The sequence below is a fragment of the Laetiporus sulphureus genome (assembly GCF_001632365.1).
Source record: "Laetiporus sulphureus 93-53 unplaced genomic scaffold LAESUscaffold_62, whole genome shotgun sequence".
In the NCBI taxonomy this organism is placed as follows: Eukaryota; Fungi; Basidiomycota; class Agaricomycetes; order Polyporales; family Laetiporaceae; genus Laetiporus; species Laetiporus sulphureus.
In genome coordinates this window covers 103,431-126,287 of record NW_024468571.1, presented here as the reverse complement: position 1 = coordinate 126,287, position 22,857 = coordinate 103,431, and the positions used below count along the sequence as shown (strand labels likewise).

Genomic DNA, 22,857 nt, shown 5'->3' with positions numbered 1-22,857 from the left:
TCTTCAAATAACAACACGCAGAATCTCCTGGATTTCTCAGAGTTATCATGGGGTCCTCACAAAATGAAGAACCTGCCATGCCACCGCCACCCGTGATACAGAAAGCTTGTGAGCACCGCGTTTGCCCAACAGAAAGTCGTGTTTAATGTTGTTATTTATGTTATTCACAGCAGCAGATGATACGATAAAGATAATGCTTGCCACAGACACCCATATAGGCTATTTAGAGCGAGACCCAATACGTGGTCAAGACTCAATCAATACCTTCCGCGAGATTTTGCAGTTAGCAGTCAAACATGATGTGAGTGTTTGCTTTCCTGATTTATCCCTGACAAAGGTGCCTCGAATTTGGCATGCATACGCAGCTCGTAACACTGACTATGCGTAAGACTATGTCGCATGGCTTTCACTAGACGTTCCGCTCTAGTGGCGCGCTTTTTGAGGTTCGGAACTTGTGGCCGCTGATATCCGAAGAGATGTTCGGAAACACTCCATTTACGGAATCCAGGTCTCTGACTGCAATCCTCCTCGATTGCACTGCCTATGGATTCGCGATTTCAATCGTGACCATGCAACATTCCTCCATCTCAGGCCTCATGCCACGGTTTGTCCATTATGCGCTGAATGGCTTCTTTTATAAGATCAAAAATGTGCTACGATGAGTTCGTGACCTCTGATATCGAGGAGTAGCCCAGGAATATTCTGTATCTTTGCATGTTTGCAGAGACACTCGTGTGAGGACCAGGACTGTCCTATGATGGCACTTGTTCGACCCTCCATCAACACCATGTTGGCTTAGGGTGAGGCTACAACTGCGCGATACATTGGATCTTCATGTGATGACCCTACAAAAGATGGTGCTACATGGTGTCTCAGAAAGATCATGTTCATGCCACGATCATTCGAAAGCAGAAAGACATTATTTTCACTGGCTCTCTCATCAGGCTCCCTGCTGATCATCTTTCGCTTTGCGTGCATCCCATAGGTTGACTTCATCCTACTTGCAGGTGATCTGTTTCACGAGAACAGACCATCTCGCGATTGCCTATACCAGGTGATGGCACTCCTGCGCGAGTATACGCTCGGTGACCGGCCAATACAAATCGAGCTGCTGAGCGATCCGAATGACGGCAAAGCCGCTGGGTACTCGTACGTGTCTCGTAATCAGAGAGCGAGCTTCGAGTTGCTTAGAGCAACTCATGTAGCTTCCCAGCTGTCAATTATGAGGACCCCAACTTCAATGTCGGCATTCCTGTCTTCTCGATACATGGAAATCACGATGACCCACAAGGTGCTGGCCCGGTAAGTTCCTGCTCCCTCTCATTTTCCGGAACACTTTTCTAAGTCATCAAATAGGAAGGTGCACTCTCGGCTCTCGACATGCTCTCAGTGAGCGGGCTTATCAACTACATGGGCCGCATCGATCTGCCGCTGAACGATGCTGAGGCGCAAAATAGCGGAATCGCCATCCGGCCCGTACTGCTGCGAAAGGGAAATACACGCCTCGGATTGTACGGCGTGGGCAACGTCAAGGATCAGCGGATGCACTTCGAGCTACGGAGCAACCGCGTGCGAATGTTCATGCCGCGCGACAAGGACGATTGGTTCAATATCTTGCTGCTGCATCAGAATCGGTAAGTCGACTCTTGGATTGGAGACAATAGAGATGTTGATGATTGGAAGAGTCCCGCATGGACCACAACAGTCCGTCCCTGAGGGAATGTTTGATGATAGCATTGATTTGGTCGTGTGGGGGCACGAACACGACTGTCGCATCCTCCCGGAGCCAGTAGCCGGAAAGAAATACTTCATCACTCAGCCAGGGTCGTCGGTAGCCACATCTCTTGCAGACGGAGAATCTATTGAGAAGTATGCCTATCGATATGTGTATCATCCAGGTTCGGACGCTGACGATAGTGCACAGGCATGTTGCCCTACTGAATATCCAGGGCAAGGAATTTGAACTTACTCCTATCCCTCTACGGACCGTGCGGCCATTCGTGCTCGACGAAGTCGTCCTCACCGAAGTAGCAGAAGAAGAGGGTTTCGATCTCGGCGATAGGATGGCGATCACAAAGTTTCTGAAGAAGAGGGTGCGCAATGCAGACTATTCCATGCAGTCAACGTCCTGATCACCACATGCCCCAGGTGAACGAGCTTATTGAGAAGGCAAACGCGCTCTGGGACGAGCGCAACCAGCGCGCCGTTGACGAGGGCGAAGAAGCGCTACCGCGAATGCTGCCCATCGTCCGCTTGAAAGTGGACACCACGGGCGTGAGCGAGATGTCGAATCCGGTGCGCTTCGGGCAGGAGTTCCAGGGGCGCCTCGCGAACCCGCGCGACGTGCTCGTCTTTCACCGCGCCCGCGCGACCGCCAAGCGCGGCGCAAAGATCACCGTCGAGCAGCCTGAACTGAGCATCGATGACCCGGACCTGTCGACATCGGAGAAGCTGTCCAAGGTGCGCGTGCAGACGCTAGTGCGGGAGTACCTCGCTGCGCAGGAGCTGCAGCTGCTGGGCGAGGCGGGGATGTCAGACGCGATCGAGACGTTTGTGGATAAAGATGATATCCATGCGATACAGAAGTAGGTTCAGGCAGATCTGTATGGAGTTGATCTCTCACTGATGGTGATTGTCACCCAGTCATGTCAGCGTTGCGCTTAGGTCGTTATTGAAAGGTATACAAGCCAATGGCAAGAACGTCGAAAATGATGACGACCTCGATGCCCTTGTACGTGATACCTCATGGCATTGTTGCCATCGTGCTTAAGACATTTGTCAGGTCGATGAAGTCAAGGAGAAGCAGGACAAAGAGTACATCGAGAAGCGCAAGCAAGGCAAGTCCTCAAAGTCGAAAGTGAGCACATCAGCATACTTTTCTGGCAATGACCTAGATGATGGCTGTGGTAGGGCAAGGGCAAAGCGGCAGAGGACGACTCAGACGCATCCATCGACTCTATGATGATGGACGTTGACGCAGGCGTGTCTGACTTCGAAGAACCCGAGTCAGACGTGCCGAAGAAGAAGAGCAGGGCGCCCGCGAAGAAGGTTGCACCCGCAAAGAAAGCTCCTGCGAAGGGCAGAGGGAAGAAAAAAGTGGTCAGTGCTCTTCTGCTGTAAGACACCAGAATGCCTAAAGTATTCCCAGGAGTCTGATGACGACGAAGACGAGGAGGAAGACGAAGTAGAGGAGCCGCAGCCGAAGAAGAGAACGAACAGGGCTGCGGTGCTAAGGCATGTTGAGCCATTGTCGTGACTAATCGATGCGCCAAGCTGATTATCTCCGCAGTCAGACCACAGCAAAGAAGGCTCCAGCAAAGAAGACCACTGCTAAGCAGGCTACATTGAGCTTCGCTCCTTCCGGCCGGACGTCGACGAGAGCAGCAGCTTCACGAGCCACACGGAAGAATGCTCAGGTGGGGAGTTGTGCCTTTCGTCTTCCACCGAGCTTCATTGAGTTTGTGCTCGCAGATGCTGGATAGCGATTGAGTTGCATACACAAATACTGTACTCACTCTTGCTGTCGACTCGAAACATCATAAAATGACGATTCTCCTTCTGATACTGGCGCCGCACTCCGCCTCTTTGGCTCACATCCTTTACCGCTGAGAATTTTTGATTCTATGCCTCTGATCGTAGGAGTTCGGGTACTGGGAAGAGTGGCGGGAGCAGGTCGTGATGCTCTTATCTAATCATGCCCAGCAGGCGAAGCGGAGCGATGGAGGGCGCCTTCCGCTCTCTCTACCTGTTGTTTTGTGTGAGGGAAATAATACAAGAACAATACCGTTGATGAACTTAATTGAAAGAGGTTAGACTTTGCAGTCTTCTTGCGCCTTCTGCCAAATTTGAGGTGAGCAACCCCCATTATCAATCTCCATGCGGCAAGTGATTTCCGAAAGATGTCCGGTCGGACATGAATATTTCGACTTCGCCTTCTGATCCCGGGCAACAAAGTCAGCCATTGATCTCCTAGTCGTCCATGGGCCTCCTGCAGCCAGCTGATACCAGAACTCCCACCACCTGCTCCAATGTGTCTAACGTTTGTCCCCGTCGAACTCCTGCTCGATATCCTCTCCCTCGCGCTGCAGGGCCATCCGCGGCCCACCGACGTGCTTTGCGTCGACAAGTCGTTCGCAGAGCTTGGCCAGCGCATCCTGCATTCCGATCTCCGTTTCCGGACTGTGCGCCAACTCATACGGTTTTCCGAAGAGCGCGCCGTGCTAGCGTGCCCTCCTAAGACGCTGACCATCTCCTTGTCTGGAGGAGCCGCCAGCTTCGATGTGTTCCTGCATCTCGCAGTCGCGCTGCGGCGGTGTCGGATGACGCTGACGATGCTCGAGCAGCAAGAGGGTCCCCACGACCAGACCGCTCAGCAGCAAACGCAGGTCCCGCTCGACCTGCTATCTCTATGTCTGCACTCGCACACGCGCAACCCAAGCCTCGAGCACATCTACGAAGCTCTGTCTATGGCGAAGTGAGTCCCAGCATCAGATGTTGCTCCGATGTGCTTATGCAGGTCCTCTCCCCCCAAAGCCCAAAGACGTTCGTGTGGACGGGCCCTGATCCAGCCCACCACTTCTCTACCGCTGTACGATGCCTCTTGCCTTTACTCCGCTGCCGCTCACATACCCCCTGCAGATTGTGCCCGCCGCGACGTTCTACCTGTTCCGCGCCATTCGCACCTGGAGCGACATCACACACATCACGCTCACCAACCTGGCGTTTCCCTCGGACGATCTCGGTCTGCACGCGCCGCTTGCGCGCAATGTGCCGCTGTTGCCCGTCATCCCGAGTCTGCGAACGCTGTCCATCGGCCAGGCGACGCTCCTTCCACCCAGCTCGATCGCCGCAATGATCTGCCTCCCGGGCCAGGACCACCTCGAGAACATACGGCTCGTGGACGCCTATAGCGAGAGCATATGGGGCCCGCGGATAAGGAGGAGAGATGTCGAGAGAGCAGCGGTGGCACTGAAGAAAGCTGCATCAGAAGAGGTCATTGCGAAGGTGAGAAGGCTGGTCAGGTGCGAGGCGAAGACGGAGAGAATCATGGGAGGCGACCGTGTCGAAGGCACGCTGGTCCTTGACTGACGATGATAACGATAACGACGACGATGATTGCACGATGAGATGCCCAGGACGTTTTAAAATTCCAGTGCCGACTGCCCTAGGACGTTTGCGGTGACTCACCTCACATCTGCCCGTGCGCCCCGCCAGCAGGTACTCATGATAGATTAACCGGAATACTACTACGGTATCTTATGCCTAGTAACAGATCTGTAGTCTCCCTGTATAGTATCTGTGCCATATGTAACATATATGTGTATATCACATCCCGTTCCTCTGCTGCCCCGCGAACCCACCCTGCCATCCTGCTCCAGCGGCGAACGGATTGAACGCGCCGGGTGTCTGCTGCTGTTGCATCTGAGGCTGGCCGAAAGGCGACGGTGTGCCCATTGTAAAGGGAGGCTGGGTCGCGAACGGCGTGTGCACCTGTTGTTGCTGTTGCTGCTGAAGTTGTACGAATGGGTTCGCTGGCATCGGCATCTGCATTTGCATCTGGCTAGTGGACTGCGGCTGGAACATGGACGACGTTGACGGCATCTGCATTTGTAGCTGACCTTGGGACTGCTGAGAGACTGGTTGACCGAATGGCGAGGATTGCGACGCGTAAGTCGACGTTGTGAATGGCATGGAGGGCTGTGTTTGCATCTGCATCGCGAGCCCACCCATACCCGACGTGCTTCCCGTGAAGGCCTGCTGTGCAAACGGGTTCGGTCTTGGTGCCGTGCCAGGAGTGAGCACCGGTGCCGAGAACCCAGCGCCAGTCTGTGCGTTCTGGAAGGGGTTCACGTTCTGGTAGCCCATGGTGTTGTTGACCTGAAGTCCGGTGCTAAGGCTCATGCTACGTCCGATGGTGCTAGGAGTGTGTCCCGACAAGTTGTTCATGGAGAGAGAAGATGCAAACGGTGTTGTCGAAGCTCCGGATAGCGAGCTATAGGGATTGGTGGCTGCTGCGCCTTGCGTGACAGTAGCCTGGAAGGGCCGGGACGCGGTGCTTGTCGAAAGGCTCGTAGGAGAAGGCGTGTACTGTAGTGGAAGGCTCGACGTCGGTGTCGATGTTTGGAGGGATTTGAAGGGATCCCATGTCGAGGTACTTGTCGATGGAGCCTGCTGTTGGAGATTAAACGGCGACGATGCATTCACAACTGGCTGCGATACTGGTCTGCATTGTGGAGGAGACATAGTAGCGCTCGGAAAGTTGAAGTTGTTCGTTGCAGGCATTTGCTCAGCGACGGTCGTCTTTGGCGGAAGAGGAGGAGGAGTGCTAGACAAGGGCGACGATGTAGATATCGGCAGGGCGGGTACAGTTTGTGAGCGAATCGGTGGCACATGAGCTAGCCTGCTCGTGGATGATTGAGAGGGACCGAGAAGGGCAGCAGCTTGTACCGAGCGCGAAATGAATAGCTTGTATTCGTACTTCGCTGTAAGTCTCACAGTTGAACGACCGAGCATGAGATGACATGGGACGCACACTCACCTCGGATGTACTTCTCAAGTTCACTATCCCGTTCTGCGTCGACCATGTTGGTCGGTGGAGGATTGCGTCTCTCATCCGAGTTGAAGTACGCGTTAGACTTGATGTTACCGGTGCTCCTCATCACCTTGAGACCAGTCAATCCGGTAGAGCGGGCATAATACGACGCAACATACCTCCACTTGCTCCTTGGTCCACATATCCATGGTAAGGCTCTTTCTAAGACATTGCGGTTATAAGACCTGCATCCCAAGATGGAGATCAGGAACGTACACTTTGGATATATGTGTGCCGATCTTTCTGTGCACGCTCGCACAATTCATACTAGAAGTGTACGCTCTGTATCATCCGCAAAGACTGAAGAGACGCAGGCAGACGTACCATATGAAGATACCCAGGTTATGTGATGCCCATCGCGGGTTCCTCGCCTTGCAGTCTGCACAGACATCTGTGAATGGCAGAAACATGCATGAGTAGGTGAACAGGTGTGTTCACCAAGACCGCTCGCCATTTCCAGGTTGGCTCGCCAACTCGAGGACAGCCCGTTGGTTCCGCTCAACAGTGATCTTGTTTAGCCCATGAGACATCTATGGCGAGGAATTGAAGTGCTGGTGACCCTGAAGTTGGTCGTGGTGGTCGTCGATCAAATGGTGAGCGCGTCACTTCTTTCGTCGTCTCCCATTATGACCTCGTGCCTCTGCAGCGTTGCCTCGCAACACGCCTTGGATTTCGCCCTGTATAATCAGCTTCTGCTCTGTCGAAGTTCTAAGATCTCTTATGATGGACATCATCATTCAAATTGCCCACGAAGATGGCGACACGTCCTCAACAGTTTTCCGTACCTCTATTGCTCGGCCGCATCTAACAGACACATCATGTAATACTCAAGTTTCTTCACAAAAGGGGACAATCTATATTCATCGGACTCAGGAATTGCAGACTACTCTACAGGGGACCACTCTGTCACCAGTAAATGCACAAGCTCTTCCGATTCGAGGATCGTGAAGTGCGTGTTTTCTGACGTAAAGATCTTCGCATCTGGGAATGCTAGGTGGACACCACAATCTCCCCACTCTTCTCTGCTTGCATCTGGGATGCTCGCTAGCACTCCTTTGGTGGCAAAGTATGCAATCACCGGAGCTCGTATGCCCCTCATCCAGTCAATCAGAGCTTGCCGCAAAGCCTCCAGAGAATACGGTCGATCTCGAGGTAGCAGCTGGAACATGAACTCATAGGTTCCAATTACAATTTTCTGGAAGGCAGATAGCCAGTCGCGGGCGAAGTCGGGCACGTCGAGGCCGTTGAGGGCATCTTCATACCACTGAGCAATCTGCGGGCGAGTGGGCGTCGCCTCAGCTCTGTACAACGTGAGCATCCTATCAAGCGCGTGCCGTATCATGGCCGGTCCGGGAGAGTGCAACTGGATTGTCTCCTCGTCTGGTTCCATGTACGGAGACGCGAACAGCAACGTAAAGTGGTCGATTACGCAGAGCTGAATCACCTCATCTCCGTTGGATTCCAGCATACGTGCCAGCATAAGTGCGATGATCGAGGTTCCCGAATATGCACCGATACGATACGGTCCATTAGGCCGTGCAGCCTTGATGGCAGCGAAGTAGTACCGCGACATGGCTTCGATCGACTCTGTAGGGGTCTCCGGCGTCGTCTGCAGAGCCCACAATGAAGTCGTGAACTTCTCCTGGAGAGTCATGAAAGCGATGATGCTGCCGCTTGCCCCGTGAACAAGAATCAATGGAATATCGTCCGGACGGTCGACAAGTTTCACCAACGGCTGTCCTGCTCTGTTGACTTCATCCCATTGGAACAGCTCGTGCTGAGGAACAGTGTCGATCGGGATATTATCCTTGCTGGCCTGCTTGACAAAGTTTTGCACACCTGCCAAACTGAGGTCGCCGAGCAATTGCAACTGAGATAGTCTCACGAAAGGCCGAAGAGCCAGAGACAGTCGCCCAGCTGATAGGGAGTCGAGACCGTATGCGGTGAACGGTACGTCGGCAGAGAACTCCTTGGGATCAACGTCAAGATGCTGCAGGACAACGCTCCGCAATTGCTCTTGCATGTCATTGATTGAGACGTTCGTATCGAATGTGGATTGTTGCTTAACAAGATGATCATACAAAGGGGAGGACCCGAGATGTTCGTGGACGAGATCCCAGTCCAAGTCAGGAACGTAGAGGTTGAAGGGTCCGTCAGCCAGCTTGCGAATCCCATCTTCCAAGCAGTCGCAGAGTTCTGCAGGGAGGTGGATGATGAGCAGCCTATCGCAAGAAACGGCTTTTGAACGCTTACCTCTTCCAGAATAGCCCCATTGCAGTAAGTGCTGGAGCTGGAACTCCCGCCCTTTCACTGCCACCGAATCTTTGATGGTGGGCACGACAATGGAAAATGCGTTGTGGTGCTTTGCCGCTTTTCCGTCTAATATGGTGTTGACACTTTGTACAATTTATCAGACCAGATAGATCTATACAATGACTACATTGCTCACCTTGCATAATTAGTCTGCCCCGCATTACCGAAGGTTGTAATGGAAGAGAATATTATCAGGAAGTCAAGCTTGGGTACGTCCAGACTTGATTCCAGCGTTTCAAAGGCTTTCATCTTAGAGTTGAAGACCGTGTCGAAGCTCTCAGCATCTTGTGACATGAAAGTGCGATCTGAGAGGACGACAGGCATAAACATGCATCCCGCAACGGGGCGGGAAAGGCTAGCCAGCAGGCACTTGAGCGATGCAGCGGAGGCAGCGTCAGACGCTTCAAGCCGCAACGATAGGTCTGGTCGTGTGTCCAGATATTCCAGCATATAAAGCGCAAGAGTGTCATTTGCCTGCTCTATGGATCTTCGTCCGGACCGAGACGTCATCGTAATATGCCTGGCGCCTTTCTATAGAGGCGAATGTCAATAAGGAAATGATATACTGTGAATCATCGCAGATAGCACCTACTTCGTACATCCACAGAGCGATATGCATGCCAAGGCTCCCTATGCCGCCGATCAACAGGTATGTCTCATCGGGTCTGAACAGCCACGGAGAAGAACTCGTGAGTTGCAGAACTTCGTCAGCCTTTTCCTGCGATTGACACGGAAAGGGAGATGGACATGAGCTTTGTTGCACTCGCAGCGAAGCCGTGCGCAATGTATCCCCGATGGCCCAAGGATCAGCAGCGAGGATGTGGGCCACTTTGAGGCACGTTCGCCAGAAGAGTACAGATGCGCCTGTGGCGACAAACTCGTCAAGCACTTGACTTTCCTGTTCATACCCAGAAAGGACGACATCGTCTATACGAGGGTGGAGAGATATGAAGTCCAGAGGAGTGGCAGATGTGCGCATAGCAAGTGGCGTGATACCGAATGTTTCTAGGAGCCAGAGCAAGGACTGTCCGATGGACGAGTCGCTATGAGTGACAATTACTCGACCTTTCCGCACTCTCTTCGTATTCTGTAGGAAACCAATTCCGAGAGCGGCACTCACTAATAAGAATGCCGGAAGCATTCTAGCGACGGAAGATGGGTCTGCATTGTTGGGAATAACAGATAAAGCGCCTGCATGGACCACGACGTGACCGGTGGGCTTTTCGGAAATGACAGTTGCCACAGTAGCGTTCAAGTGTTCAGGGTCCACATCCATCCCGAGGCGATCAACACGGCCGACAATACCGTAACATCCGGCGTCGGATGTCGACGCACCTAATACAGTGATGCTCGCATGGAATGGCGGTACATCGCTCTGACCCATGGCTAGAACGAGAGTACTGTTCGTACCGGTAGGCACATTACTCTCGCAGAATCGAGGGTTCCAGACCTCGAGCTTGTCATCGATGAAAATCTCCCTCTCCATGCCAGGTACGCTGGAGTAGTAGCGAACGATCTGTTCTGCCTCAGACTGCGGATACTCCACTTGGAATATGGCTAGACCCAGGTCCCAGAGAGGAAACTCCCGCCTGAGCGAGCGCGTGAAGCCCTTCGCGCCATCTCCATGCATGCCGGCTAGCGCGATGAACCAAATATTAGTAGGCAGCTCCGGATTGAGGACCTTCAAAGCTTGCTGGATAGACATCTCTGATCCGACAGCGTACGGCAGGAGGACGATGTCCTGCGCAGTTAAAGGCTGTATAATCCTTGGAGGAGATATAGTCGGGCACTGTGCTTCTAGCAAGAGCACATTTGGCGGGTGGCATGGGTGCACAGCAGTACGAAATGAATGGGATTCCAGCAAAGCTAGCCAGTGCCTTGAGGAAGACGTTTTTGCTGGACACGGAGGCTGCGGGTTGTTGCTGTCAGGAATGGAAGGTTCTGCAAGCTTCGGGTCCTCAACATTCTCTGCAAGAATAAGAAGCCCTCCGGGAAGAAGAATGCTCTTTAAGTATCGCAAGTCTTCGGCGAGCGGCCCTCGTGGAACCAACGCGTGGAATGATACTATCATATCGAAGAAGGCTCCTTGCAGTCCTGGACCATCATGCGATTCTGAGAAGTCCACCTTGGTTGCTATGCACGACCGAGGTAATGATGCCAATTGTGATGACTCTGCACTGTCAATGGCGACGAAGAATTTAATTGTCGTACTCGTGCCTAACGTTTTCTCGATCGCCGCGGACAGGGCATAAGCGAAATGGAGAGAGCCTAGATAATATTTGAAAAAATGGTTTCATGTAATGAAGTTCGTGGTGCTCACCCTCGTCAAGAATCAGGACATTGATGACCTTTTTGCCAGATACATTAACAATATGATCAATTCCAGCTTCACAGATTCTCAACGCATCGTTTAATGCGGTGTTTTCAACCATTTCCGTCGCAGTCAAATTGTCGTCGAGTCGGAACTGCAGCAGTATCAGTTAGCCGCGAGGTCAAGGACCGGAGAGCGGCACTAACCTCAACCCACCCTTCGGATGTTTCCCGCTCAACCTATGTCAGAAACCATTAGCTGGAAAACGAGTCTCACGGGGGAGCGATGACGTACTAGATGCCCACACCGTGGATCTCCGATTGAAAGCAGAGCCGTCGAGTCGGACTGCTCAAAGCTACGTGGAAGAATCTGGAAACGCTGGTATACCAAATCAAAACGCTTCATCACTTCTCGAGGCGAGACGTTATAATGGCGTTCCACCGTAAGATCTTGCAGAGTACACATTCTTTCGCCATTAACGTCGATGATGTAGACATCAGTTATGAGCTCTCCTAAGCAATCATGTGAAATCGAGTGAAGAGCATAGATAGGCGAACATACCAGGAAGCCACTCTTTCAGCACTGCATATGCGTATAAAAAGTCCGGTAGCATCCGACCGTTGTCCAGTGAACCATGGTACATGAATCGCCCGACTCTCGATGGAAGGTAGTAAACGTCTTTGTTGGGATTCCCAGTGAAATCGGGATGGACCACGACATGGATGCATGCATCGAGGATGGCGGGGTGGATGATATAACCCGGGATCCTGCGCCAAGTTGAGCATCCCTGATATACAATGTGCGAGGAAGATCGGAGTCCCTACGCAGATAGGTCTTCATCTAAACCTTTAACTTTCACGAGGGCTTCCTTGAATCCAAGATGAACCTCAGCGGCACGGCGATAGAGAGATCCATATTGTGCAAAATGTGTTAGATTTTCATAAAATACTGGATGACAGTGTCAGCAATGAACGTTGAGATGGGCGGAGTAATCACCTTTGACACTGCGCGCCTGACAGCGTGCGCAAACGGCCACAATATCTATGGGAAGCTGATCCGTATTTGAAACACTATCTCCCGTCATATAACCACTAGCATGCAACCGCGGTGAACCCTAATATGAATCAGTCTCCAGCGAATAAGTTTAGGAAAAGCAATGCTCACTGCGCCACCATAGGGGCTCGGTTGAAGAGACTTCACTGACCAACGCATGCGGTCAATCTCAACCAAGACCACGTTGGGTGTTTCAGAAGATAGAAACAGCATTGAATGGAATTGCACGTTCCACATTACGCGTGCTCCGGCCTCGAGGGTCTGCACATCAATCAGCAGACATGTGGGACTTCAAAGCATTCGAATGGCCGCACCATTTCCAAGAAACCGGCAGCTGGCATAATTGGTTCGCCGTTAATAACGTGCTGAGCGATGTCCGGATGAGTCAAACTGTTGATTCTCATATCCTCTCCACTTAACGGCCTTCTGAAACCCATCTGCTTTCGAAGTATGTGCGAGTATTGAGGTAGATAAGGCACGTTCTTCTTCATGAAGGGATACGGTGGAGGCTCAAAATCTCGTTCGAATGCTGCATAGGAGGTCAGTTTTCGGAAGTCAACCGAGTTGTGGCCCATTAGAATGATTTGCCCAAGAGAGGTCAGAAGCTGGGCTTCTTCCTGATCTTGCTCGTACTTCTTCGACCGACGCATTGGGCATGCAATGGACACCGCTGGGACGCCGAGCTCCGGTAAATATGACGAGAGCACTGAATGAGGACTGATTTCCATGAAAGTTGCATCTGGATGTGCATGCTGGATAGCGCTGATCGCACGCGTGAATTGAACAGGGTTTCGACTGTTTTGCCAGAAGTATTCGGCGCTGAAATCATTGAGACAGCCTCCGCTTTCCGTTGAGTATGTTTTGATGGATGGCTTGTGCTCTCCTGGATAGCGCGCATAAATCTCCGCCATAGCAGATCTGTACTCTTCCTGACAGATATCCATGAGGGTCGAATGGACAGGGACTCTGGTTTGTATCCTTTGCGCCAGGAATCCGCGATCTTTGGCAAGCTTGATCGCTTTTTCGACCAGATAGTCATGCCCAGCGATGGCAACGGCAGACGGCGAGTTGTAGCAAGCTATCTCTAGCACTCCCTCTTTTTGGATGCTCTGACGCGCTGTTCTGAGGATGGAGCTAGCCTGTGCCGGCGTGCACGCGAGTGCTGCCATGGTGCCGTGCTCCCGTTCAATAATGGTCATAGCCTGCCCTCGCGCGATGGCGATCTCCATCGCCATCTCCTTCGGCGCCGCACCGGAAGCATACAGCATTGCTGTCTCTCCTGCAGAATGGCCCACAACAATATCAGGACGTACGCCGAGGTCGCAAAGTAGATCGAAAAGTGCGATCTGGACCATGGCTATGGAAGGTAGAATGACGGAAATCGGCCAGACAGGTGGCAGACCTTGCAACGGTTTCGTCTCCGCAAAGATTCCATATTTTTCCACAAGCGAAGCCCCTGTAATAGCTCGATGACATCTGTCCAATAGGGTAACGGTATTGCGGAAGACAGGGAACCTTTCGTAGAGTTGCTTGCCCACTGAGCAACGCTGTAAGTCCATGAGCCTCTCAGGTCATGTTGGTGAGACTTACTGTTGATATGCTGGGGACCCTGCCCCGAGAAGAGGAAGACCAACGGTGGTTTGTTTCGAGGTGTCAAGACTGGAGCCGAGAATCTTGCTACTGACGGTTGTTGGTGACCGGGGCGCGCGATTGTGTAAGTTCTCCACGTCATTTGCCGAACACGCCTTCCATAAATGTAGGACAGCGCATCCCACTTATCGGAATACATAATTGCGGACTCCCAGAGGCCATCCGCGACAGCGTTGCTTGACCGCGGTGAAAGGCCTCCGGCCAGCAACAGCACCGGTCGCTGTTTGGATCCCTGTCGAGCCTTCGACTTGACTGTCTTTGGTACACTTTCTAATACGGCGTGACCATTGGCGCCTCCGATTCCAGAGCTTCCCATGGAAACCAATAGCCTCCCGGAAGGAGAGCGTGCCGTGATCGGAGTTGGCTCGACAGGAACCCTGAGCTTGTAATCGTTCCATTTGATTGCAGGGTTTCGTACAGAGAGATTGACGTTAGGCGGGATGACGCCCGTCTCGAAGACCGAACACACTTTGCACAGTGAAGCGAGAAAAGCAGCCACCTCAAGGTGTCTATTGCGAGCATTCAGCATAGATAGAGGGTGATCTAGTTCATTCAGTAACTTACCCGATATTCCCCTTCACGCTTCCCACCAGGAGTTCACCATCTCTTGCAAAGTTCTCACCAGTCCAGTTGCTCTCGATGGGATCCCCGGCAGCAGTACCTGGTGCAGATATTTCAGAAATCGCTCAGTAGGATAATAAAGTCAGCATATATACCAGTAGCGTGCATCTCGACGAAGTCGACTTCTGTAGGAAACCGACCGATTCCCTGGTACGCGCGCTGCATGGCGTCGAGTTGTGCGTTGCCAACAGGAGCGTAGGCAGGTGCAACCCCTCCAGATGCGTTGATTCCCGTGCCAAGAATCTGTGACGAATGAGTCAACGAGATGGCCACAGCCTTAAAGACAAGCCTACATTTCCATAGATATAGTCGCCATCGCGTACAGCATCATCGTATAGCTTAAGAACAATGGCGACAGCACCTTCACCTCTTGCAAATCTACGCGGCGTGTCATGGATATTGTTCGAGACATTGAGTGAGATGCCTACCCGTCTGCAGAGGCGTCGAAAGGTTTGCATTCACCATCATGCGCTAGAACAGAACCTTGACTGTATTGCACGAAATCTGCCAGCCTGAAAGAGCTAGAGTCAGCTTGGTAGTCACCCCCGGTTTCAAGACCGCAAGTTACCTGAGATTGAGTTGACAAGCAGCGACAACTGCCGATTCGCATTCTCCCAGCCTAAGCGCTTGTACAGCAAGATGCAAAGCTGTCAGACTCGAGCTACAGGCTGTATCTACAGGCACTGATGGGCCTCGAAGATCGAGATGATACGATATCTTGTTGGCAACCATGCACGGTATGCCTGCGAACGATCCCTTCGCCTCCATCTCATCCTATTTTGGCGTTCTATGAGATCATCGCAGGCGCGCCGTCGGCTAGGTCCTCACCGGTTCAGCGACGCCGAGAATGTCATGCGCCGTCGCCGCCGCATAGCACCCGACGTTGCGCCCTCGATAGGCGATGCCTGCATCCAATAATGATAAGAACGAGAGCTCTATCAGCTTTCGTGTGCCCAGCGCCATCGCACGCGCATCCTTCGCCGATACGCCAAACTCGCTATGGTCGAACTCTGCGATATTCTTGAGAAACGACCCCTTCCGAGCCACAACCCTACCCAAACCATCTCCGGCCCATCTACAAAGAGAGTTACAGAGGAGTTCTTGGGAAGATGCAAGCTATCTGGACTCACGAGTCGACACTGAACCGATTCGGTGGTATGTCTTCGTATGCCTTGCCACCATGCAGGAGGAAGTCAGAGAACTCCTTATAGCTCAGATTTTTCGCGGAGTAGCTGCCGCCAGGCAACTCTGCAGCGATACCGACCTTCAGACGACGACCTCAGCAAAGCGAGAGGCATCGTCGTAACCAGACCACTTACAATTGCTATGGGCGGTCTAGGCAACGATTGAGAGGAGATAGCCATGTCCGTAAGCGGGAATATCGTCGCTCTATTATAGCCGACAACATGCGCACCTTTATGGATGAGCAGATGGCCCCCCAATGCTCTGAACGTTCCCGTGGAACCGTTGTCCACGCACGCTTTGTCACGCGTACCGAACCCGAGTCCCTTACGTTCCAGTAACGTTAGCAGCATGATTCCACAGCAATGCATGAACGCCTGTCTGTATTGATCATCAGTATGCAGGACAAACGGGGGAATCATTCATGTTCTCATCATGCAATGGAAGTTGAGCACGATTCTCCCGCTCAGGCCGACGTTTTCCATCTCGCTAAAGCATGAGAGCATCGGTAAAGATCGTCAGAATGGTAATTGACACGCCGACTCAACCGGCAATCTTTGATAGAAGCACGTAGTGAAAGTCGCGCCATCGGGCGCTGTTCTGTGCGTCACAAAAAAACAATAGCATCAGTAGCCCTCGACTGGTCCAGCGGCACTAATGCAAGAGGAGCCCTGTGAAACGCTGATCACTCTCGGTACTGCATCGAAGGCTTAAATCCCCGTTGCAATGACAGCATACGATGCGATACCTTATGCGACGTCGAAATCCCCGAGGATTACACATGATTCGTATTTCCAACCGGCCACGGCCGGATTTGCGCAGCCCGAAAGATATTGTGAACCTGACTGATTACGATGGCAAACTTGCTTTCGCTGAGAGCTAGTGTTGCCCATCAGCCGAGAGAACCATGTTGGAGAAGTAAGATAGCTGCGGTGCTGTGGATTACGACAGGTAAAACCAGATGAACGCTAGTATCAGGCGTCACTTCGCATGAATTGTGACGGATGCGAATGATGGATACTTCCGAATTGATGGGGAAGATCTGGCTTTCCGAACCCATATGCTCGCATGTGTACCAAAGAAATTGAGCCAACACCGCAAAAGACGAGACCTGCAACTCTGTGATGCCAAGCTGGAAAAAAGATATCCATGATGAGCCCTTGCGCAACGTTAGCCATCAGATATGTAGGCTTGATGACACCCGGTCAGGTCGTTCGTCCAGTTCTGCTTGGGCCGCACTTTTGAATGAGAATATTAATTGCCGCCGAAAGAGTGAGGTGGTAGATGTCCAAGCCGTAGAGCTGGGTTCCGCTGGCCTGATGGAGGCTACGCGCAAGCGCCGACGATCTTGCTTGTCCAATCATTCACAACTTGTCACTGTGTTCATCCCATCGAGTCCGACTACCCACACCACGCGGCCGTATTTGTCGTGCATGTTCATTAGTCTGTTGCAGAAAGGTTAGGTGAACCATTATGGATGCGCACACCATTCCCGCCGAGTCAGAGCACGTATTATCTGCGGCGGACCGTGATGCAGCGGTGAAAGCTTCAGTCGATGCGTTCTTCACATATCCATTTGCTGAAGATGCCGGATTTCAGGTAAGGCATGAGTTGCTCAGCACTATTCCCGCTCACTGCGTTAACACCACAAGGAAGGGTTGAAACACATCATTGCAGATGGGGTGTTCGAAGCCAACCCAGACGAAGTGAAGACAGACATACTACGGCGCTCAAAAGTTTTCTATTTCAACCGGTATGTCCGGCAGACCCGCAGGTTAAACGCAGATCCTTGATGATGATGATGATGATTCGCTCTTAGGGTCACCGGCTCTTTCACCACTGTGGACGATGTGCTTCAAAGGGAACAGGAACTGGCTTCTAGCATGCAAACCCCTTCAGCTCAACACCTGCAGCCATCAGCTCCAAAGACTACAGAGGACGCCAATGAACCACGGACATTGACCTTCGCTGAGCTCAAGCTTCTCATCGAGCAAGGCAAAACCGATCAGATACCCAATAATCGTTTAATTCCTGACAAATTGAACGTGAGCCTCACGGTTTATTGTTGTCTCATCTGTAATTTCTCAAGACATGTTCACAACAGGAAGCACAGCCGAGTCACTCTACGACAAATGCACGGAAGAAGCCCTGGGAAACGTAACGACCTTCAGGGTCACTTGTGAGTGACTTAGTTATGCATCTATGCTTTCATGGTTGAGCTGACATAATTCTACAGCAGCATATCCGCTAACCTCATGTAATCGTGTCACTGTTCTAAATGATACGCGGCTCTCGTCCTCGTCGTGGCGAAGACGGCGCTCTGGCTTTGTCATTGACGCGGGGATGAGTAAAGGTGGGAGGTGGGAGGTGCAGCCTGCATCAATGGAACGAGCGAATGGCAAATCGATCCCATGAACAACCTGAATGAAAAATCAGGGTTGATGCATTTATATCGTATCTCCCTTATGCTAGCCCATTAACGTAAGGGAGATACGTTAGGGGTTCATGTGAGGGACACTCTCAGACCCGGATGTTCAGCACCGTCGCTCTCGTCACAGCCTCATCATTGGAAGCGCACTCAACCAGCCCCCTCCAGGATATGCTGCTTTCCGGGCTAGCAAGGTCTGCTGTCAACCGGTCAAGCATTCCGATGTTTCGGCTCATAGCTGAATGCAATTGCTGCAAACATCAACTCCCTCTACATAGCCGTGGCTCAATCAGATGATGTCCCACAATTACTAACATTCAATGAGGTCCGACGCGTACGCTATACTGGACTTGCGGCGTCCTGAACTGGATGTTTCGAGGGTTGATACGTACCCAGGGGGTTATCTGCGACGTGGGATAGCGCTTGGCACACTGCCCACCGCTATTGTCTTGGTCCCGCCTTCTGGTACAACGATAAAAGCTACGGAGCGTTAATCATCATCTCTTGTGCAATATACAATTCTCGCGCAACGCGTTCTACGTACTGCCGCGCTATCTTTTAATGGGAGAAGCTGCGGATTTCCCATGCCCGTGAACTTCATTACAGATGACCTTCATGACCGGACGGTTTGTCATGAGGAGCAATAAGGTAGCCAACAAACGCACTCATCTATTCTGGGAACATCTCCACCACTACGATAGCACCGAGGTCGAAAGCACAGATTGTGTGCCAAGTTTTCTGGTCCCTTGGCCGGAACAGGATGGGCATTCCGTGCTGCGATCTGGCTACTGACCGGTATATCCTCTCTGTGCACTTGTGACACTGCTTGATAATGAATCAGATGCTCTAAAGTCTCACTCACTTTGTTGCATATCCGTCTACATCTTTGCTACAAGCAGAAGCATAGTATCGTCTCGCGCTTCATGGGGCTTCCAGTGAAAGTCTATGGAACGCGACTCACGCTAATATTTTATTGCTCCACTCTGTCCATAATGTGTGCAACGCACTGTTTTGTACACACCCCTCCGAACAGGGGATGTACTAGCGAGTCAAAATGCGCCGCGAGCAGTAACATGCAGTGGTACAGTACAAAGAGCAGCCACCGAGGATAAACATAGCTCAATAACGCGGCTCACACGTGATCGCGTTTGATGATCCCTACGCCGTCGGACGAACTAAAGCTCAACTGCATCTTCAACTTCTACTTTGACCGTACCAGCCATTATCATAGCTCGCCTGAGACAGTCTGCCAAAGTGACTAAAATATCCCCGCTTTAACCTTCTCACAACTTTGATGGAGGAATTGTACGTCGCTGATGCTCTCTGTTTGCTCGTGAGGCACACGCAGCAGCATCTTGCTGCGATGTATTTTGATCTATGTCTTATGTGTTCCTTCCAGCCGTCGCAAATTACTTGAAGAACAATTCAACCTGTATGCTGATCTGGAAGGAGAACTCCGAAAGCCGTTGCAGCCACACGTGGCAAGTAAACCGCAGCTTTCGGACGAGCCCTCAATCATCGTAAGCGTTGGCTGAACTACTTGCGATCTTACGCCTGTTTGACTCCTCATAGTCCGTGTCTTCGGATGGCTCCAGCGGCGTGTCATCAATCAACTTGAAGCAATGGAAGCCATCCACTGCCATCATTATATCAGACTCGGAAGATGACGAGGTACAAGTCCTGTAGGTTGTTCATGAGCTCGTAGCCTTGGTCACTCACATATCCACACTTCAGAGGGCCCTCTGTTCACATCGAGGCTCAGGGTGAAAGACGTTTGCCTTCTGCTTCGAAGTCCAAGCACGCCATTCCTGTACATGTGCCCTCCAACAAGGACCTGCCACCCATCGTGCCATTCGAGCGGGAATACGAGATGCTCGACGTGCATGGAGCCGATACTCTACACGATCCCATGCTCACAACTGCCGAGGCCGAGAGGGCACTACGTGAACTGGTTACTGGCGCGTACACGCACGAGATCGAGGTATCGCTCGAGGATGCGACAGTAGAAGGTTTCCGTCCAAACGTCAAGCTTCTTCCGCACCAGATCTCCGGCAGATCGTGGATGGCAGGGCGCGAGTTGGGGAAGAAGATGGGCGGGATCCTCGCTGATGATATGGGGTAAGGGATAGGATGCTTTAATTGCAGCAGACGTTGAGCACAGGTGCAGACTCGGGAAGACAATTCAGACCATAACAAGGATTGTCGATGGTCGTGCTACACAGCAAGACAAGAAAGAGGGTTGGTCGCCCACCACTCTGTAAGAAACGCTATTGCGCCTCTTGTTAGAACTTAGCGATCGTTATGATTAGAGTAATTTGCCCAGTAGCTGTGATTTCACAATGGGCGAGTGAGATAAAGAAGATTGCCGTCGGCCTGACCGTCATCGAGCACCATGGCGCGAGTCGCACAAGTGGTCAGTTTTGAACCATTCTAATCAATTCATAATCTCAATGGGCTCGACCTGATAGATCCCAAGGTTCTCGGGAAAGCGCATGTGGTGATAACGTCGTATTCTACCGTGACATCAGAATACAATGCATATAATCCCGCATCAGACGAGGGCAGCTCGTCGAGGAAGAAAGGCAAGAAGCAGAGCTTGGACGACTCAGATGACGACTCCGTTATCTGCAAAACGCAGATCAAAACGTCGAGGAGGAAGGAAAAGGATGCTATCTTCCGTGTGCGGTGGTGGCGTATTGTGCTCGGTATGGATGATATACAAACATATCCCTGACAGCCATATTTCTGACAAGAGCGGAAGACGAGGCGCACAATATCAAGAACCGGAATGCCAAGAGCTCTATCGCTTGTTGTGCATTGGAGGGGAAGTTCAGATGGTGCCTAACTGGAACTCCCATGTGCGACTTCCCTATCAAGCCACTCCATGTTTATCTGATGTTTGCCTCGGTCAGGCAAAACAACGTAGAGGAGTTATTTCCGCTCTTGAAATTCCTCAAGATCCGGCCACTCAACGAGTGGCACACGTTCAACGAGCAAATTGCGAAGCCTGTCAAAGCGAACCGGACGGTGCGGGCGATGAAGCGCCTTCACGTACGTCAGAGATCGCTTCGGTTAATTGCTCATGAAGGTTCTTACTGCTGACTGTTGTAGGTCGTGTTGGGTGCCGTCATGCTGCGACGTACCAAGGATACCTTAGTGAACGGCAAGCCCATCCTGACATTACCAGAAAGAGTCGTGGAGATTGTGGACTGCGAGTTCGATGCGGACGAACGTGCGTTCTATAACACTGTCCAGGACCGGGTGCAGTCGAGCCTTGAGGCGTTGGAGAAACAGGGCGGAGCTGCGAGAAACTACACGTCCGTGCTCGTTCTCCTCCTCCGTCTCCGGCAAGGTGCGCAATGATCTACGTTCGCCGATGTTGGCTGACGTTCGCGCAGCATGTAATCATCCGTCGCTCGTCTCCGCGGACTATGTCAGGGATAAGGAGGCGGTGGAGCCAAAGCAGGCGAAAAGCCAGGACGATGAGGAGGAGGATGCAGATGAGCTTGCGGAGCGTCTTGCTCTTATGGGCATCGCGACAACCAAACGTTGTCAGCTCTGTCAGACGCTGTAAGTCTCGATGGCTATCTGCGACTAGCTTTCGAGTTCTCACTATCATTCTCCGGGGAGATTAGGCTCAACACGGCCAACACTGCCAAGTCTGACACTTGCACATCTTGTGCTGCTGTGGTCGCTAAAGCTCGCACCAAGAGCCGCCGTGACTCAGACCTCCCACCCGACTCGACCAAGATCCGCAAAATCCTGGAGATCCTGCAAGAGATCGACGAGCTGTCGGAGGGGACAGAGAAGACGATCATTTTCTCGCAGTTCACCTCTATGCTCGACCTCATCGAGCCGTTCCTCCGTGCGGAGAAGATCAAGTTTGTTCGCTGTGCGTGTCGGCAGCATGCTATCTATGTCTACATCTAGGGAGGGGTGAGACTGATGTCGATTCGGTAGACGATGGTACCATGAACAAGGCCGAACGCGAGTATGCGCTCGATCGTATCAAGGAAAGCCGGTCGATCAGGGTAATACTTATCTCGTTCAAGGCCGGTTCCACAGGTTAGCCTCGATATGCTTCGTTTGGCATTGCAATCTGACCATATCGCTTACAGGTTTGAACCTTACATGCTGCAACCATGTCATACTCGTAGATCCATGGTGGAACCCAGCTCTGGAGGTAGGACATTCCTTTATGGAGTACGGGGTGAAGAGTAAATTGGCATCGTTATTCGAACAGGACCAAGCCTTCGATCGTACCCATCGTTTCGGCCAGACTCGCGACGTTCACATTCGGAAACTTTGTGTGCCAGATACCACTGAGCAGCGCATTCTCGAGGTCAGTAGGGAGCTCGTGGACTTTGAAGATGCCCACTTATAGTTGCTATCCCTCAGCTTCAAGACAAGAAACGAGCGCTTGCGAAAGCCGCTCTCTCCGGTGACAGGATGAAGAACATGCGCCTTGGTGCTGACGAGCTTATTGCCTTGTTCAAGCCGGGAGGGCGTGACGACGACGAAGATTGAAGCTGCTTATATCACGCTCATGACACGCTTCCCTTTGCCATCTATGCAGTAATGACCACAGTCATCCGGATTCAATCTCCCTATACTTTGACGGATATCCCGTTGTTGATTACCAAGTGTATTTACTAAAAACGTCGACGTTATCCTTGATTAGAATCTACGTGTAGTCCCTGCACTGGC

At 51.9% G+C, this 22,857-nt stretch overlaps 6 protein-coding genes across 6 annotated transcripts; 4 read left to right on the top strand and 2 right to left on the bottom strand.

Moving 5' to 3' along the window:
- Positions 1 to 3: 3 nt before the first annotated feature.
- Positions 4 to 3,787, top strand: LAESUDRAFT_731339 (DNA repair exonuclease). The gene is made up of 14 exons (XM_040910025.1): positions 4 to 108; positions 174 to 301; positions 986 to 1,149; positions 1,206 to 1,302; positions 1,357 to 1,634; positions 1,684 to 1,869; positions 1,925 to 2,093; positions 2,149 to 2,585; positions 2,644 to 2,731; positions 2,783 to 2,857; positions 2,911 to 3,099; positions 3,149 to 3,234; positions 3,290 to 3,416; positions 3,472 to 3,787. Exons 1-14 carry the CDS (start codon positions 48 to 50, stop codon positions 3,487 to 3,489), a joined length of 2,103 nt encoding a protein of 700 aa, XP_040759087.1. The 5' UTR covers positions 4 to 47; the 3' UTR covers positions 3,490 to 3,787.
- On the top strand, positions 3,735 to 5,207 carry LAESUDRAFT_486351 (uncharacterized protein). Its single transcript, XM_040902652.1, has 4 exons — positions 3,735 to 3,850; positions 3,900 to 4,474; positions 4,534 to 4,588; positions 4,639 to 5,207. Exons 2-4 carry the CDS (start codon positions 4,029 to 4,031, stop codon positions 5,086 to 5,088), a joined length of 951 nt encoding a protein of 316 aa, XP_040759086.1. The 5' UTR covers positions 3,735 to 3,850; positions 3,900 to 4,028; the 3' UTR covers positions 5,089 to 5,207.
- On the bottom strand, positions 5,207 to 7,181 carry LAESUDRAFT_486333 (ArfGap-domain-containing protein). Its single transcript, XM_040902651.1, has 6 exons — positions 7,044 to 7,181; positions 6,917 to 6,983; positions 6,809 to 6,859; positions 6,712 to 6,754; positions 6,539 to 6,662; positions 5,207 to 6,482 (listed from the first exon to the last, which is right to left on the bottom strand). The coding sequence occupies exons 1-6, from the start codon at positions 7,120 to 7,122 to the stop codon at positions 5,326 to 5,328; spliced, it is 1,521 nt and encodes a 506-aa protein (XP_040759085.1). The 5' UTR covers positions 7,123 to 7,181; the 3' UTR covers positions 5,207 to 5,325.
- A 294-nt stretch (positions 7,182 to 7,475) lies between these two features.
- LAESUDRAFT_763837 (ketoacyl-synt-domain-containing protein) lies at positions 7,476 to 15,904 on the bottom strand (the record flags this gene model as incomplete). Its single annotated transcript, XM_040913337.1, has 21 exons — positions 7,476 to 8,788; positions 8,846 to 8,988; positions 9,042 to 9,436; positions 9,498 to 11,173; positions 11,226 to 11,370; positions 11,423 to 11,455; positions 11,511 to 11,728; positions 11,778 to 11,983; positions 12,041 to 12,164; positions 12,213 to 12,330; positions 12,381 to 12,530; positions 12,584 to 13,806; positions 13,860 to 14,428; positions 14,484 to 14,580; positions 14,636 to 14,783; positions 14,834 to 14,918; positions 14,969 to 15,052; positions 15,109 to 15,314; positions 15,369 to 15,615; positions 15,671 to 15,804; positions 15,860 to 15,904. The coding sequence occupies 21 exons, from the start codon at positions 15,902 to 15,904 to the stop codon at positions 7,476 to 7,478; spliced, it is 7,359 nt and encodes a 2,452-aa protein (XP_040759084.1).
- A 1,291-nt stretch (positions 15,905 to 17,195) lies between these two features.
- LAESUDRAFT_664186 (uncharacterized protein) lies at positions 17,196 to 17,883 on the top strand (the record flags this gene model as incomplete). Its single annotated transcript, XM_040905101.1, has 4 exons — positions 17,196 to 17,321; positions 17,375 to 17,475; positions 17,542 to 17,767; positions 17,827 to 17,883. 4 exons carry the CDS (start codon positions 17,196 to 17,198, stop codon positions 17,881 to 17,883), a joined length of 510 nt encoding a protein of 169 aa, XP_040759083.1.
- A 2,176-nt stretch (positions 17,884 to 20,059) lies between these two features.
- LAESUDRAFT_739218 (uncharacterized protein) lies at positions 20,060 to 22,677 on the top strand (the record flags this gene model as incomplete). Its single annotated transcript, XM_040910983.1, has 13 exons — positions 20,060 to 20,268; positions 20,318 to 20,407; positions 20,460 to 20,563; positions 20,619 to 20,855; positions 20,912 to 21,008; positions 21,063 to 21,201; positions 21,262 to 21,502; positions 21,549 to 21,720; positions 21,786 to 22,042; positions 22,111 to 22,215; positions 22,269 to 22,333; positions 22,394 to 22,492; positions 22,549 to 22,677. 13 exons carry the CDS (start codon positions 20,060 to 20,062, stop codon positions 22,675 to 22,677), a joined length of 1,944 nt encoding a protein of 647 aa, XP_040759082.1.
- Positions 22,678 to 22,857: the final 180 nt, after the last annotated feature.